At 41.7% G+C, this 17,503-nt stretch overlaps 1 protein-coding gene across 2 annotated transcripts; it reads right to left on the minus strand.

The window, feature by feature from the left end:
- Position 1: 1 nt before the first annotated feature.
- On the minus strand, positions 2–17,406 carry LOC110000154 (UPF1 RNA helicase and ATPase). 2 transcript variants are annotated; one of them, XM_065955750.1, is made up of 24 exons: positions 17,015–17,406; positions 16,445–16,587; positions 16,108–16,197; positions 15,530–15,697; positions 11,298–11,478; positions 10,938–11,099; positions 10,717–10,801; positions 10,316–10,414; positions 10,015–10,123; positions 9,568–9,727; positions 9,062–9,180; positions 8,753–8,917; positions 8,289–8,403; positions 7,837–7,980; positions 7,488–7,701; positions 7,228–7,345; positions 6,587–6,743; positions 5,991–6,133; positions 5,711–5,885; positions 5,282–5,363; positions 4,198–4,362; positions 3,872–4,092; positions 3,563–3,685; positions 2–2,866 (listed from the first exon to the last, which is right to left on the minus strand). In XM_065955750.1, exons 1-23 carry the CDS (start codon positions 17,183–17,185, stop codon positions 3,566–3,568), a joined length of 3,306 nt encoding a protein of 1,101 aa, XP_065811822.1. In that variant the 5' UTR covers positions 17,186–17,406; the 3' UTR covers positions 2–2,866; positions 3,563–3,565. The 2 variants fall into 2 exon arrangements, with proteins under 2 accessions (XP_065811822.1, XP_020510999.1); XM_020655343.3 differs by having other exon boundaries at positions 10,714–10,801; positions 17,015–17,405.
- Positions 17,407–17,503: the final 97 nt, after the last annotated feature.

Consider the following 17,503-nt stretch of genomic DNA (forward strand, 5'->3'; position numbering starts at 1 on the left):
CTCAAATTGAAAGCCTTTATTGATTCAGTTTAACAAGAAACAACCATGTGATCAAACTTCACTGCAAAAAAGACAATTTCAAATTATTTACATCATACTGAGCTCTCTTGGCCATTGATTACATTTTTGCCTCCTGATGAGAATCAAGAGTCTGGATCCAAATGTTTTACAACTAATCTACAGATGAATCACTTTTTTTAATGATCACTGCACATGTTCAAATTCATTATGGCTCAGAAGATGGAAAAAGAACAGCAAAGCAATAATATTACGGCAGCAGGTTTTTAAAGCTATAACATGTTAGGATTTCAGTGGTGGAACAGGGTGATATTTTCGCACACCGTCAACAAAACAACTACTTCTAAGTCAATTAAACATGGCAACATGTACTCGTAACATGATTGTCACATGACGGCTGAGATGAGAAGGCTAAACAACAGTGAAGTACATTCTTACTGTGATCAGAAAGTATGTTCCCTGGAAGAGTTAATAAACTACAATCCCTCAGAGTAAAGGAGAAGACACAAAACTAACAAAGAAAGGAAAACAGCGTCTGCCTCATTCCTGAAGGCAGCTAAATGCTACAATAACAGATTTGAGGAAATCTACACAAAATGGCTAAATAACCAACCAACCAACTAAACAAAAAAACGACACAAAGCAGCAAATCGTCAGAAAAAAGCCATGTTTAGATCAGCCAAGGTTCACAAAGTTCTCCTGGAAGAAGGTTATAGATCCAAGTACATCCCAGAAGAACTCTACATGAAATACATAATGCAGGCTAAACAGCTTTACACAAATCAAAAGTCCACAGAAGGAAAAACAAATTCTACCAGCCTCTGTTCGTTTTACTCCACAGAGAAGGAAGGTGGCTTTTTTTTTCTTTTTTTTTTATCCGCCCATCCTTTGAGAAACAACCCTGATGCTGAGCTCAGTGATCTCATCATGACCAGGCCTGATTTAAAAAAAAAAAAAAAGTAACAAAGTTTTTTTTTTGTCTGTGGGTTTGTTGAGCCCTCTGGTGTGGAAGGTTTATTATGCTGGTAGTTTGAGTCTAACTACATTCATGCTTGTGCTGCAGCTGTTTGTCTGAAGGTGATTGGTTATAGGCACTGAGTCATGTTTCTCCTTCACTTTTCTTTAGTCTGCTTGCCATCATCTAAACACTACTGATGGCTTCCCCACTGTTAATAACTGGGGGATAGTTAAGGTTTCAGAATAACTGAATTCACATAACCAAAACATTTTTCTGATCATGTCCATTTCTTAATTATACGGTCATGTTAAGACATGTTTTATTTTGTCACCCTCTTTTTGTCATCTTTCGACTACTGTGGCTGGGCAGTATGGCCATCATTTAGATTTCGGGTGGGAACATCATTCACGTATTATAAAATGCTGTGTAATTGACACTTGATTAACACAATCCTTTTTTTGTGGTCGTTTTTTGAAACAGAACAGTCCTAACGCCACGTTTCCCTCTAAGGCTTTAACTCTGGCAAAGACTTGAATATGTTTTCCAGATCTGGAAATGCTATCTTCTCTGTTAGCCACCTTCCTTTTCCACTCCTTACCTGTGGTGGATCGATCGCCACAACCCGCTGTAAGCCTCGACTTCATCTTTCACGTCATCTTTCTTTGCTCATGATGTTTGGTTTCTGTCATGTCGAGCAGGGATTTGTGTGATGAGTGTTGACAGTCCACGTCTTTCCTAAGGAATCAATCAACGCAAAGCATTTAAGCATTTGCCAATCTAAGCGTACAGAGTGTTAAAAAAAAAAGAAAGACATCTGGTCATGAAGCACTGTGGGACATCAACAACCACTTGCTTTCAAAGATTAAAATAAGGAAAAGCTTTCACTGAAACATCAAGTGACACTGAGTTGAATATTCAATGCTGGTCATGTTTGATAGTTTCAATTACTTTTTTTGCAATTTTGTGCTCAGTGATAAGAAAGGTATTTCAGAGAAGAAACAACTGTCCAATGATCGCGAAATCAGTGGGATTCGCGTGTCATGCCTTGGAAAACAGTCTGAAATCCCCTGTGCTGCTCCACCACTGACGTGGCTGAAACCACCCCATGTAAGAGGTTGTGATTGAGCCAGTGGTTCTTGAGGCAAACAGAAGGTATTTCACTTCAAGGCTCTTTAATCCCAGTCTCAAGCCGTGAAACCGTGTTTTTACTTCCTCTCCAGGAGGGTGTCGACTGCTGCCCCCTTCAGAGGCTGCTGAGGTTTTCGGGGCCCATTAGAAGATATTTGTAGCCACTTTCCTCCCATTACAAACCAAATTTAATCGATAAATGTTGAGTAGCTGACGCTTTTAGCTTGGGGATTTTGTGTTGCTTGTTCAGTGGCTTCTGGAAATAATGCCCCCTGCAAGTCTGGATAAAAGGTTATTCAGATTCAGCTGGAAAGCTTTGATGTCCATCTTAACATGAGATAGCTTTGCTTCCTTCCCTGGAGGCTGTGGGTTGAAGGGGTTGGCTGGATTATTTTGTTGGGAGTTGGGCCTCTTTGGATTCCCATGAGACCCTTGAGATCTCCCCCTCTTTTTCCCTCAGCAGCCCGACCACTCGCTGCCATTTTCTCGACTTCCTTCCTTCACTTTGCACGGACAGCTGTCCCTGCCTCTCTCTTGTTCTCTCGGCCTCTCTTGCCCGTCCGTTCGTGCTCTCTTCTTCTTCTACCCTCTTATTTCACTCGCTGGTCATTGGTTTGGTTTCGCTATCCCGTCGCTTTCACTCGGTGGTGCTTCGGTTGTAGCAGAGGAAAACAGGTATCCATTTTATGTTTTTATTATTTCCCAGATTAAAAAGCTGATGAACTAAGCTCAGCTCAAGCCTAGCTCCCATCATCAAGTGACCTGAAAGACACAAAACAAGTTTATTTTACTTTTTGTCCACAACATAATAACAGAGACCTGCATGTGTAGCTTGAAAAAACAAAGGGTTAAAGAGATATTTCGGGGCATCGACTGTGGATAAAGTAGGAAACCAGGGAGAGAGAGTGGATAATGGCATACGGGAAAGGAGCCACAGGTCGGACTTCTATCTTGGAGGACTACAGTACAGCCTCCGTACATGGGACGCGACCTAACTGCTAGACTATATGCACCTCGCAAAATCATTACAAAGACCATTTACATCATGGAAGACGAGTACATTTTAGATTAGTTACAGGATTGACAAAAACCTCAGAAGTGCAGGGAGGATACATCAACAGACAATGACACAAAAAGACACAAAATCAACAAATCATCAGCCCATTTAGTTTCTGAGAAAGAAGGAAACTGTTACAATGAGGAATTCTCAATAGTTTGAAAAGGTGAAACACATCTAAACGTTTCACAGTTAGACATATTCAGTCAAAAAAAAGTGATGGAGTAAGAGTGGATGGTATGAAAATTAAAATTCTGTATGTGGATAGAACTGGTGGGGTGGCACACAATCATTGAAGAGAGCAATAAATTGAGTAAGGAAACAGGAAAACTGCTCTACACCCCACACTTTTAATATACTATCCTGTAACTTCAAACACAAACACACCTTCATGTACTTACACTCTAATACTGTGACAGTCCAGTCACCCCACCATGTTGGTATGCACGTTCACCCTGGTAAGTCGAGTCCTGGGACAAAGCCACGTCGATTTGGGACTTGAACTCATCGCCCAGGTAGCTGTCCTGGAGAACATGAGAACAGAGACAAAGTTTCAATCTAACCCATATGAGCTCTATCTCATCAATTTAATTTCTTCTGCTGTTATATTATTCCCGATCAATCATCCAATGATGAACACGAACTATTGCAACAAACATACATCTCAAAAATGATGTCGAAAATAAGGGTTAGAGTAACATTGGTGTTACCTGGGACAGCTCTGGTTGGGATAGTCCAGGCTGGCTCATCTGAGAGGGCTGGCTCATGGAGATGTAGCCCTGTGTCAGCGGCCCCTGGGAGAAGGACTGGGAGGCCCCATCCTGGCTTGCCTGACTGTTTGGTCCGTTACCATGACTGCCACCCTGGTTCCCCGGGCCTCGGAGCCTCTGCCGCCCTCCACGTCCAGGTTTACCCTTCATAGCTCCACGACCTCAATGGATAAATGAGATTATTTTTGACCATTTACAAACTGTATCAAAATAAACTTGTAAATATCCCAGTAACAGTTTATTGGAGTCTCATTGCTGTGCGCTACCTGTTGCAGGGCCATTGGTCTGACCCAGGTAACTGGGCGGAGGCATGGGTGGCATCACCAGGTTGAAGGGTATTGGAATATTCATGGCGGCCATGTGACCGGGGCCTGCCCCTATCATTCCAATCTGGTCATGAGTTTGAAAGTACATGTTGGATGGTCGGCCGGCTGTCAGAAAACACACAGATCAAGGTTCATAAGAGTGGTGAAGTGGATCACAGTTGATCCGTGATCCAGTCGGATCATTCCCAGCAGTTTATGGTCACATGATCTACGGATTGATGGAAAGTTTATCAACATTGTGTAATTGAATTGATTCAGTTGATTGCATAGGCGCTCAATTCCTGGTCAGAGTCTTGGTGAAGGCAGTGTTTATGTGAGGTGTGCATGCGCAATGGATATACAATATCATAATAGGAAGACAGTTCAGCGTTTTAAAACATTTTTTCCACAGACTTTAACTTATAAACAGGGCATAAAGTATCATTGTATCAAATGCTGCTGAGACATTTCTCCGTTTCATCTCACCGCGTCTGTATTTATCAGGCAGCAATCGTCTCGTGTGACATCAGTGACTCAACAGCCTGCTCTAGTTGGTAGCTGTGTATGGTCCAAATACCAAAGAAATAGTCCCCAAACGCACGCAAAAAAAAAAAAAAGAAAAGATTACTGTCGACAACAGCAGCCTTGTTATTCACAGAAAGATTTCTGTGTTTTGTTTGAAAAGTTGATGGCACTGACGTGAGGTAACAAATACTGATATTCCTCCCCTCAGGTAGACGATACAGAGCTCCTGTTTAAAAAACCTTTGTCCCCTTTAAGTGTTATGAGTGTTTGTGTGTTAATATTATTAATGACTGTTGAGCTCAGATTTTCAGTATTTTCAATGAGATGCATTTTGAATTTTAATGCTGTAAAAATGCAAAGTTTGAGTAGAAAGGTTATATCATAAATATCTTTGTTTTTTTGGGGCAATCTGATCCGTGATAAAAATTGGTGATCCGAACTGAACCATGAGATTTGTGGTTTATGGACAGACATAGTTTAACTTGACAGTTTTTCAAACCACACGATATTAAATACATACCAGTATTGCTGCGGTCGTAGGCTGAGCCAGGGATGAGGGCCTCACGGGCGTCGTACATCGCAGTGCTCATAAAACGTCCCCCCTGGAAAACATTACACAATAACTATTTTGAACAGCTGCATACTTCAGAGAATTAAGCCTTCAATTACTGATTATCGGCCCTTGACCTGAGTATGTCACTCTATTATCCATTAATCCACTTATTGCTCTCCTCTACACAGGTACACACTTCAGTTTGATGTGTGTGAACAGGTGAAATGACTAACAAATGTGTGAATACCTGTTATTCATTCTGTGTCTGATTCAAGGATGAGAAAAACTGCAGCTGATCCTCCCTGATACCATTTTGGTCATCATAAGTTTGTCACCGACTCTCGATGTTTATGTCCAGAACATGATGATACACAAACAATTGTGAGTGCTACTCACAGGGTTGATGGTGTTGACCAGCTTGCGAGGCTTGCTGAACTGCATGAGGCTCTCCCTCAGATTGTTGAGGGGTCCCTCCACCAGGACTTTCTGCTCTTTGTAGTTGTTGAGCAGGTTGTTCCACAAAGGCTGCTTGGAGAGGGCTTTGGGGTTCCCCACAATGATCACACCATACCTTCATTCACAGCACAAAATGAATAATTCAATCATGAGTCTCTACAGGGAATCTACTGTGCCACATTTACACCCTTTGATGTTTTAACAAATAAGAGGTTTTTACTTGGCTCTGGTCAGCGCCACGTTGAGACGACGCGGGTCATTCAAGAAGCCGATGCCCTGGTGCTCGTTAGCTCGGACACAGGACAGGATGATGAAATCCTTCTCCCTACCCTGGAAAGCGTCCACGCTGGCAATTTCCACTTGCTACAGTGGAACAGGAGGAGATGATAATTTGGGGAAGATTCCATCGTAAAATCAGTGGACTACATGATGTCCAACACTAGAAATGATAACTTAAGTTTACAATCTATAAGAATTCCAATGTGTTCTCAGCTCTGTCTCTTAGTTTCTTAAATTCCTTTAGGACTCCATTTTTTTCTCTTTTTTAGGCCATTTTGCCTTTATTAGATAGGACAGCTGAAGAGAGACAGGAAATGTTGGGAGTAGAGAGTAGGGGATGACATGCAGCAAAGGGCTGAGGTTCGATTCGAACCCACACCGGCTGCACTGAGGACTATAGCCTCTGTATATGGTGAACACGTCATAACCGCTAGGCTATCAGCGCCCCCTTTAGGATTCCTTTTTAATGACTTTGGTAACATTCATCTGTTTCATACAAGAAGTACAGCTACATCTACATGATTATATATGACATACCTGATAGAGTTTGGTGTGCAGAGAGCCGCTGAACTGCATGTACTGGACCAGGTAGGAGCGCTGACCCTCGTACGGGGTGATGATGCCGATCTGGTCAGGTTTAGCTCCAGCCTTCAGCAGCCTGGTGGTGATCTTCTCCACGTTGGCAGCCTCAGTCCTTAAAGACACCAACATCAATTAATTAATTCACTGTTCAGTATGAAGGAAATCAAATCTGAGGATAAAGGAGTGAATTTGTTAGTTGTAGCTTTTATGTCAGTCATGTCTTTGGCACCTCAGTTTTGCATAACCTTTAAAAGAAAAAAGGTCGGTAATACTTTTTCTTTCTGTCTTCTCTGATTGAACTTTCATCCCTCCCCAACAAGATTCATTCATGAACATAGAATCATGACTTTCAAGGAATATTGATTTCATTTAAAGTGAATCCTCCTTCAGTGTTCCATCATTCCCGATGACAAGATTGACCAGAAAAAGACTTTATCAACCACTAAGGTTGACCTTGTAACTATATCAGCCAGCCATAACAGGTTAGTTGGGAAAGAAGAGCTAGTTCTTTCCAAACAACAGCATTCAATGCACTCTTCTATAATACAAATTATGAAGAGCTGCGACAAAGTTACACAAAAAACGAGTGAGGTTACCTGTTAAGGTAGGATGTTCCAGAGCTGGCAATCTCCTCCTGGCCTTGAGTGACATAGAAGAACATGGGCTTGTCTGGCTGCGGCCACTGGAAGTCAAAGCCTTTCTTGATGCGGTCAGCTGTGAAGGAGAAAAATATATTATTAGTCATTTCTTTTCTTACATAAGTTTGTGGCTATTTTTTTAAGCTACTGCACCAGCTCAATGGAAAATGTATTTACAACCCCCATTAAACCAGAAAAGTAGGTGCTTTTTGACAAACCTGCAGTTACACCGTTCTGCAGGGAGCCCTCATAGAAGATGTTGGATGGGAAGGCACTGAGTGCTGGGTGCATGCGGTACTGAACCTGCAGGCGGATCGGACGGATCCCTAGGACCACCAGGCGTTCAAACAGGGACTGGGAAAGACCTGCTTTGGCTGCCTTCTTACACATCACCACTGGACCCAGCTGACAGTGATCGCCCACCAGAATGAGCTGTGAACAGAAAGGTGACACACCAGAGCTTGAGTTGACATGAGAGCATAAAGTAGGAAGTTTTTGTTCATGAATGTTAAGGAAAGTCAAATCATCAGAAACTATTGTAGATTAACTGTAAGCATGTACTTGTACCTGCTTAGCTCCAAGCACCACAGGCACCATACACTCTGGCTCTGTGGCCTGGGTACTCTCGTCAATCAGGATTGAGCGGAACTGCATCTTGGCCAGACGTGGGTCACCAGCCCCGACACAAGTACAACAGATAACATCAGCATTCTGGAAAAAACAGGGAAAGATCATGAGATTAAAAAAACTCAGGTCACAGAAAACCACATAAAGACAAGAAACAAGCTTGTAGTTATTGCATCACTGGTTATGGCCAAATTGATTACTCGTACAGAATAATGAGAACACACAATATCAGATTTTGAGGCCAAAACTGCAGTAGATGTGCATTAAATTGAAGATTATTTCTCTCTGTTTAATCTTACAACCACCAGGCACTACAACAGAGAAGCATTTACCATGAACAAATATGTCAATGTTAAACTTTATTGTTATAACGTTTTAGAACTCCTCCTCACCATGAGCAGCTCCCTCTCTGCTGTACGTTTCAGAGCTCTGTAGCGTTTCTCATCAGCAGATGACAGCTCACCAGTCTCATCCTTCAGCTGCTGGAGTTTCTGAAGCTCTGGCATGCTGCAGAGAGAAAACACACATCAGGATGGAATCAGAGAACACACACTGAGGCAACTGTAAGCTTTTGGGACTATGGGTGTCATAAATGGACTTTTGAGAAATCGCTTGTTCCTCTGTTTCAAAGTAGAATTACAATATGAACTTCTGTTGACAGTGGAAACTGAATGAAGCCATCCTCATTGGTACCTAGTGTATTACAGAGTATAAACTGTGACATAAGTTGTATAAATCAGGGTTAAGTATTCCCACACTGCCAAAACTTCAATTTCACCAAACTGCTGATATGTGATCCAATAGTTGAACTACAAATTAGCTTCGTCTAGGGTTGATTTCCCTGCATGTCACTGACCTGTCCATGTTGCTGATCTGGTTGTGCAGAGCCAGGAAGGACACTGGAGACTCAATGGCCTCCCTGCTCTTTGCACACAGCCTAACAACCTTCAGTCCAGTCTTGTCAATCTTCTCAGTCAGCTGATCCACAGCAATGTTACTGGGAGCACACACCAGAACAGGTCTGAAAACACAAGAGAGAGAGAGAGAGAGAGAGAGAGAATAGAAGCAGTTATTTAAAATACAGTTACCAGGGTGACAACAATGAAACAACATTATACAAGGTTATTTTGATTGTGGGTAATTATAAAAGTCCCTTGTGTCATACCCGTTGCCTTGCCGGGACAGGTGGTATACGATAGTGGCAGAGGTGACGGTCTTCCCAGTGCCTGGAGGACCCTGGATTAGACTGAGAGGCCTCTGCAGCACCGTCTTCACAGCGTACACCTGAATAAATAGTTAACAAACAAAAGAGAATTCAGACCGGCTGAAGTGATGGAAATATGGAAATCAAACGTTTTCTCAAAACAACTAACCTGAAATAGACCAAACTGTACTGGTATTCTACTCAATCTACTTATAATTAATTAAACATAATTATAATGATGGTTTGGGATCCAAATCCCCATCAAAACAAAAAACGGATGCAAGGTTTTGACCACCTAATTAGAGGCTTGCTCTTCTTCGTGAAAGTCAAATACCTTGTTTGTTATTCAAACCTGTTTAAAATAGCAGAGCTATACTGATGCACTGACACCAGGAATAATTCACAGTAAATACAACACACTTTTTGTTTTAATGCACAAGTGTTTAAATACAGGGAAGAGGTCTGACCTGTGAGTGATTGAGGTCTGGCAGGCCCTGGGCAGTGAAGCGCTTTGGAAGCTGGCACTTGATGGTGACATCCTCTACCTCGTGTCCGAGCAGTTTGTGGTAAATGTATCCAGACACAGATGTCTCATCCACTGCAAACGTCTTGAGGGCGCTCTGCATCCTGCAGCAACACATGTACAAGTGTCGGTCATTATCACTTACTTACAAGCCTTTACCCACAGAGTAAAATTGACCCAACATCTTTATTTTAAAAATGACAGACATCTGCAATTCATACACAATTACATACTGTAAAGCAGTTGGTCTCAACCTGACCCCAGGTTGAGAACCAATGATCTTAATCATGAATGATAAGTCCTATGAACTGTGACTGAATATAGTGATGTAGAGAGTTAGATAAACGTTTCCATCACATTGACAATATAAGGATATAAAATGTTAGCATACCTATCAAAGGAAGTGGACTTCCACACAAAGTCCACCTGGAAGTTGTGGGGGATTTCAACAGGTGCTCCAACACTGCTCCGCAACTCAATGGCAATTTCATCCCCATAGTCTTTAAAAACAGGCAGTTAAGGTAATCAACATCATCATGAAAGTACCTCCAGTCTCTACAAGACCTTTGTAGTTAAAACTTAGCAGCTATACCTTTACAAACCAGTATATGTGCCTGTATAATGGATAAGATTTGAGGACAATGTAATGTAACAAATTATTTGTATACAACTGATATGATTATAAAGGATACTGTCAGGAACTTTGATGACATGGCCGATTCCTTTCCACAGCGGGGCCAGGTCTCCCTTGTACCGCAAGCAGATCTCGTCACCCTGCATGAGCCTCATATCTGGGATGGATACACGGACACAAGTTAGAAATCTTTCGACACTAAAAAAATAACTCACAACAAATAATCTAGGGAGGATGGTCAATGTTCATGAACCAAAGGATACAGTACCGTGCACGCACAAAATAGCACAAGACCCTATTACAAAAATAAAGGCAAAAACAAATCCAAGCACACATGCCACCAAAAGATGCAGGGTTTGGGGAGGTTGCGTGCAACTCTGAAGACTGAATGGGGATGGGGAGGGGCTCTATCTGGACCAGAGAACCACTGGGAGGAAGTAAGGAATTGAGAATTACCACCTGAATCCGTCTTGGGCAGTGTGAAATAGGCAATCCGCTTTTTATTCAGACCCAGGTCCCACCTGACAGTTATATTGTCTTGGGTCTATAAAAGAAAAAGTAAAGATTAATCGAAAAATTATTGAGATGCCGAAACATAATTAAAAAATGATAGAGTTTTGCATTATGCCTGACAAAAAAAAAAAAAAAAAAAAACGTCACCATAAGGTGCTTCCTTGTACCTGAGACTCCTTTAGCTTCTTGTCATAGTCAGCCTCAAGTTTGACCAGAGGGCCAAAGATATTTTGGTACTGGTACGCGTCCTCATAGCGCAGCAGCACATGCTGGGGCTCCTCGTCTACTCCCGGTTTCTCCAGGTCTTCCAAGGTGGCACTTGGGTTGTCCTGAGAGAATCAAAGAAACTGTCAATAAAACGTACCTTACACATCCAGTCCCAAACTTGTGGAAACAAATGCCCCTAATTAGCTGCTTTTTACAAGCCTTTTGCAATGCTTTACTGTTAAAATATACAATCCGTCACAGCATGACCATGAATTATGTAACCCTGGAGAGAAAGCTTCCCTGCCTGTCAGCCCACTTACCTTCCACAGCTCCTCCAGCTTGTTGATCTGCTGGGCAGTAATCTGACGGGACCGAAGTTGCTCCTGCTCCGAAGGGATCTTCACTAGCCAGGATAGAAAGCAGCGATCCTGGATCAGTGGTTGCCACTGTGAGCTGTCCCAATTGATGTCTTTCAAGCTGCTCTGGCTAGCACAGGGCTGCCTGCATGGATATACAAATTGCATACAGACAGGAAACTGAGTTTATGTGTGGGACTTGGGAATCAAAGTTTTTACACATTTTTTAATTTTAACACATGATTTGTCTTCCTAGAGTGTTTCTCACAGATCTTCTGACCATACAAAGGGTTAAATTAATGCCACAAAGCTGGAAGCACGAGTTACAGGTCATCAGCAGGGAGTTCCTTAAGTACCACCTGCAGAGTAAATTGCTGACTGCTTAAATCTGTATAACTGTTCAGTCCCATTTTGAAAGAATACCTAGAAACTGCACAGTGATCAGGGATGTGATCGACATCAGACAACATAGCAGGATATTTATCATATTACATACAAATATTAAGTATAGAGTTGACCTATGTTATTAATATAAGCTCTTTAACCATACAAGTGACATAACCATTCAATAAATAAGGAAGAACAGGAACGATTGTCGAAGAAATATTCAACATTACTTACTTATAATAGGTAAAATTATGTTTTTTGTTAACTGTGCTTTATTCCAAAACTTATTTTAGGGTTTGATCACAAACTACTTTAATCTGCTCACGTAGCTTCCCTTCCATTCTATTATAGAAACACACACATGCAGGCACCGAAATTGAATTCAGGTACCTGAAATCAATGCAGAACCTTATGCTTCCATCCCTCTTTTGGTACGCGCATTTGTCTCCATCTGATCTGTTTCAGGTGAGTCTATTGCGATCCTCTTGTAGACATGACTTATTAATATTTAAGCATTTTGAAACAATCGTAAACAGAAGGATGCAGAGCATGTGTCAGACGCTACTACAAAACCATAGGCTGTAAATACAAATGGACGAAGCCTGGGTGACGTTACCAATCTGTTACTGCAGGGGGCTCTGGAGTCCCTTGTATAGCAGTCACTATGCAGGAAATGCTGTCTCACCCTAACCTTAGTCACCCTAACGACAGGCTAAGAGCAGAGGCGAGTTTTAAACCTCTTGACATACCGTAACACCACACCCACTTGTCAATCAGGTCAGCTACACACCTTATTGTGAATAATTCTTATCCTTCATGAATTCAAACAGGTGAGTTATCAGAAAATGTATACCCCCGTACAGTGTGTGGCGTAGGAGACATGAGCTTATCAGACCATTTTTGTTTTTCCAACCAGGCTGTAGAGCTGTGAACATGTTCTGTTGTAAAAACAGCCTTTTTGGGCATTTTTGCATTAATTGGATAGGACAGTGAAGAGAGACAAGAAAAAGGAAGGACAACATGTAACAAAGGGCCGAGATCGGTTCGAAACCCACAGTCAATGGGACTGTACATGGGGCTTAAAGACATAACAGCTAGGCTATCGGCAGTCTGCAGTCAGCCTCAAGCTGATACTCGACAAACTGCAGAATTTTGCACTTCCGCATTGGCTTCAGTTTTCAACACCAGAGTTTGCTACTTGTTATTTACGCCTGAATAGAGCAGAGAGAGAAAAAAGCGAGCTGTTGCGCAAATGATCCAGACTTATGTGGCTCGTTCTGATGTGCTGTTTCCGGCCCATCTGTCCTGTGCTCTACCGCGTGAACCTTTGTGTGACATAAAGGGGATTTGTATAGCCGACTTCATTGAAAATAATATGTTCTTGCAATCGCAGGATTGTTGCCTGATTGAATATCCTGCGCCCATATAGGCCCTGAACGAGCTATCGATAACCTCCCCAATCAGTGAGTGACTATTGTCTGGATGGTATATTATCAGTAACTTCATAAGGCTTCCCTTTATTAAGGCATATAAAAAGCTCTAGGTTTAATCTGTACTTCTTCTGTACTAAAGTGTATGCCAGAGGTTGGGGAAAACGTTACTCCTGCTACAATGTGAAAGAACTTCATTACAAGTAAAAGTCCTTCATTTAAAGAGTATCAGTATTATGTTTAACTAGTCTAGGTAATCTATTGATAGTGCAGTAATATATACCCTGCAAGTGTTTTATGATATTAATTTCAAAGCAACATATAGGCCTATGTATACATAAAGTTATTGCTTGACCTATGTTTAAGGTTTTTCAAGTGTGTATGAGTTAAGAAAAACAGCTAATACAACTTGTAGCCTTATTGATATCTGTATTAGGCTAATGGAGATTCATCTTTTGACTTTAAATTGACTAAAACTGGACTACAATGTTTGGGCTGTCGTCGACTTAAATAAGACTAAACTATATTCAAAAGGGTAAAAATGACCCAAATGTGACACACTAATAAGCACGTTTGTCTAAAGACCGAAACTAAATACACTCATGGTAGGATCACATCGTGGTCTAAACCAATAAGAGACAGAGCTTGGGCGGGTCTTTGCCTCTGATTAACTGTGGTCCTGTTCACTGCTCTAAGTTGTGTGTGTTTAAAAATAGCAAACGACCTGAGCGCCAGAGTAGCCTAACTGAAACGGAAAAAGAAAATAAATGCGGCAAAACGAGGGAAAATGAAGAGAGGTAGAAACATTGAAAGTTTTTTCATTAAGAAAACTAAGCCTACTGTTACAACCAGCCCTACTACTGTCATTCCATCCATCCCCACTACTGAGAGTCCATCCAGCCAAGACACGGAGCCCTCAATCCTCACATCCAGACTAAGTGTAGGTTGCAGACACCAGTGTTGAACCTGATGATAGACTTATTTTACCTCTGGTTATTGTAAAACCAGTGAATATAAATTAATAACAACTGAAGAACGGACTGCCAGACTCAGCAAAAGTCGTTCAAACTGAGTCTACTTAGTTGAAGAACGTGCACTCCACACAGAGCTGATCAGACTGCAGTGCGCAACACTGAAGGATAAATTCAAGTCTGTTGGTTTGGAAACATGTTATCATTTTATAATGCCTAATACTAAAAATACCCGAAGATGCATCAAAGACACTCTGTGTGTTTGTGAGAACTTATTCATGTGAGCAGGTTTTATCTGTAATAAACCTTAACGAGTGCAAACTGTGCTGTGGCCTGACACACACAGATCTAAAGTCTCTCTCTCTCTAGTAATGCACTGATTCCAGGGCAGGTAGAATAATAGCCTGTGTCAAAGTTTCTATAACCTTGAATAGCAATATTAAAACATAATATAATAATCTCAAACAAAACATAATTATTCATGTTTTCTTCTGTAATGTGGTACATTTAAATATTTCCATGTGCCAACATGCAGTTTGCAATGACAGAGTTAACCCCTCTGCTTAATGTACTTTTACATTTTATGCGTTAACATGCAATTTTCTATACAATTACCTTTTTCTTTTTTTTTTTCTTTTTTTTTTTTTAAATCATACATAAGCCTATATATCCATGTGTAGAGTTATGGTAATGTCTGCAAAATTAGTCCGGCCCACTTGAGGTCTCATTTGAACAAATCCGGCCCCCGACCCAATAGGACTTTGACACCTCTGCTCTACACCTTATTCTTGTTTCAAAATCATTCACATTATATGAAAGTTATGGAGAGCGATAAAAAGGTGACCTTATGGCGTTAAAGGCGACACAATGAAAAATTTGGATGCACCTAAATTTTGTGCTGGTGCACCTAAAAAAAAAATTAAAAAAAAGAGTTAGGCTATCGGCAGTCTGCAGTCAGCCTCAAGCTCCAGACTAACTTTTTGCGTGCAACCAATGCAAAAAGTTAGTCTGGAGCCCTGCACCTCTGGCACTCAAACATCAGAGAAAATTCACTTCATGGTACCAGTCACCTGAACCCAAAAATGGTTACCACTAACTGTATCACCAACTTCAAACCTTTCAGATCCTGCAAGTTTGGATTGAGCTAAACAGCAAACTCAACTAGAAACCCTCTCTTGAAAACTTTCAAAATATTGGAAAACTGTTCTTAGAGAACAGTGTTAAAGCTTTCTTTAGCTGACATTATTTTCTAAACCCAGTGCTCACAGTATGCTGTGCCTTGTACGATGTTTTATATGCCTTTCTGTACTCTTTTATTTTAAATAATCATTTTTAATAATTGATTTATACTTGGCTGGAGATATATTGAATATAAACTTAAAATAATTTACGTAAAAATAAAACCTACCTGCAAAGTAGCACCACCACAGAATCGGCCTTGGCTGGGATGAAGCCCAGGAGGAACACGTTGCGGCAGCCACAGTTGTAACACTCCAGCACTGTCTCGCCCAGTGGCCCATCTTTATGCAGCGTCACCTCTTTGCATTTTGCTCTCACCAAATGGTTCACAATGTGACTGTCAGAAAGACCATGAAGAAAACCATTAAAAATGTGACTTGATTACATGGCTGCATATATCAATTTCAAGTAGGCATGCATACATAACTAGTACAACAACAAAACAGACTTGACTAATTTTAATTTGCATTGCATTGCTTTATGTCAGCAGCAGATGGGAGATGGACCTACAAAGTGATTCAAAAATGCAACTTCAATAATAGTTTCTGTAGACGACGGACTATTTAAACAAATTCAACATTTTTAAAGGTAAAAGGCGGTGGCAGTTTGAGACCATTCATAGTTGTAATATTTCATTGTAAAGACTTTAAGGTGGGTGTGAAGTAACATCTATCTGGCTACATAAGCAGCTGATGTTCTGATGCTGATATGTGAGGTGATAAAGGTAAACATGAGTGGACAGCACACCTGCCAGATGTGTTGCCACGTCCATTACAGAACCACTTCTTGCTGGTGTTGCAGTACACAACACATGCTGGATCGTGGATCCCACAGTAGCTGAAAGAAAAGCAAAAGAGTAGAAAAAAAACAGCATAATTATAAGTGCAGTTAAAGCCATATTCTACTCATTTAAAAAACAGTTTTCGTTGGGGGATGCCAAACAGACAACATGCTTGATAAAGGAGGAAGTAAACACATGCTTTTGAGTGAGCATACACGAGCCTCGTGTATTATCAACTTCAATTTTCACGTGTGATCAAATGTAAAGTGACATCCTGACATGGTGTAGCTCGTGTCAGTGTACCTGCACGCGTGCACAGGCAGGTCTTTGGTGTAGTACGTGTCTTCTTCATCTTCCTCAAAGTTGAGCTCGGCCAACAGCTGGCTGGCTTTGGACACAGAGTCATCCAGACCACCATTTAAAAGACCTTCATCAGGACCATTAACCTGCAGCAGCAAAACACACACACACACACACACACACAAGCTTTACCCAACAAACTCAACGCTAACGCCAAAAAAAAAAAAAAAAAGGGACACAGCGCCAAAAAGAAAAGCATGATAATAACAAGCTGAGTGACTGACAGCGATCTTTACACACATCTTTTTGGTTATTACAGCGTAACCTGGTGAATTTGGTTCGGTATGTACAGTCCAAAACAAACGTGCTACGCCGAGTAATATCACTTTGTGAGTTTAGGATGTGGCTTATCAGCTTGCAGCCAGCTAGCGGTAACAGCTAGCTAACAGAGCTAGGTGTGCTAGATCCAATAATAGCGGGCTAACATGCATCGCTGGGTCGGCTAGCTAACCGAGGCTAACGTCGGTAAAGTGCGCTTTACGCCGCCTTCCTGTGACATTAAAAGCCGCAAACCTGACTGTCCAGCTGGCTCTGTGTGTGGCCTTGAGTTTGCGTCTGGCTCGGAAGCGTGAAGTCGGTGAAGTCGTACTCGGAGCCCTGGGTGTCCGCTCCGAGTAACTCTGCCTCCTCGGTGTCCAGGAAGGTGAGGGTTTGGGAGCTCGGCCCGTACGCCTCCACACTCATCTCGACTCGCAACTTTCGCTTTGCCGAAGTGTTTCCGTGGTCCGTCTAAAAAAAAAAAGAGGGCGACTAAATCCTCGATGTGTTTGTTTATCGACAAGTTATTGTGAGGGGGCAAGTCGCCGACTGTCTTAATTTGAACCCAAACAAAAATGGAACCGATCAGAAGCTCGAGAAATCCAGCAGGTCCGACGGCGACGGTGACGAACTTCCATGCGCGGCTCAACGTGTGACGTTCACACACACGGCAAGGCGGATGACCAAAGATAGAGCAACATAAGGGAAGAGCTCTCACTCTGATCTTATTTTCGGGTATCAAAA

Source organism: Labrus bergylta, chromosome 6, assembly GCF_963930695.1.
Source record: "Labrus bergylta chromosome 6, fLabBer1.1, whole genome shotgun sequence".
Lineage (NCBI taxonomy): Eukaryota > Metazoa > Chordata > Actinopteri > Labriformes > Labridae > Labrus > Labrus bergylta.

What these genes read in the sequence shown, in the direction of transcription:
- LOC110000154 (XM_020655343.3), bottom strand. Translation starts at nt 17,185, where the DNA reads ATGAGTGTGGAGGCGTACGGGCCGAGCTCCCAAACCCTCACCTTCCTG. An exon ending in AGCTGGAGGAGCTGTGGAAG is followed by an intron (nt 11,100 to 11,297) that starts GTAAGTGGGCTG and finishes TGATTCTCTCAG; the next exon opens with GACAACCCAAGTGCCACCTT. An exon ending in CAGATCAGCAACATGGACAG is followed by an intron (nt 8,404 to 8,752) that starts GTCAGTGACATG and finishes TTCTCTCTGCAG; the next exon opens with CATGCCAGAGCTTCAGAAAC.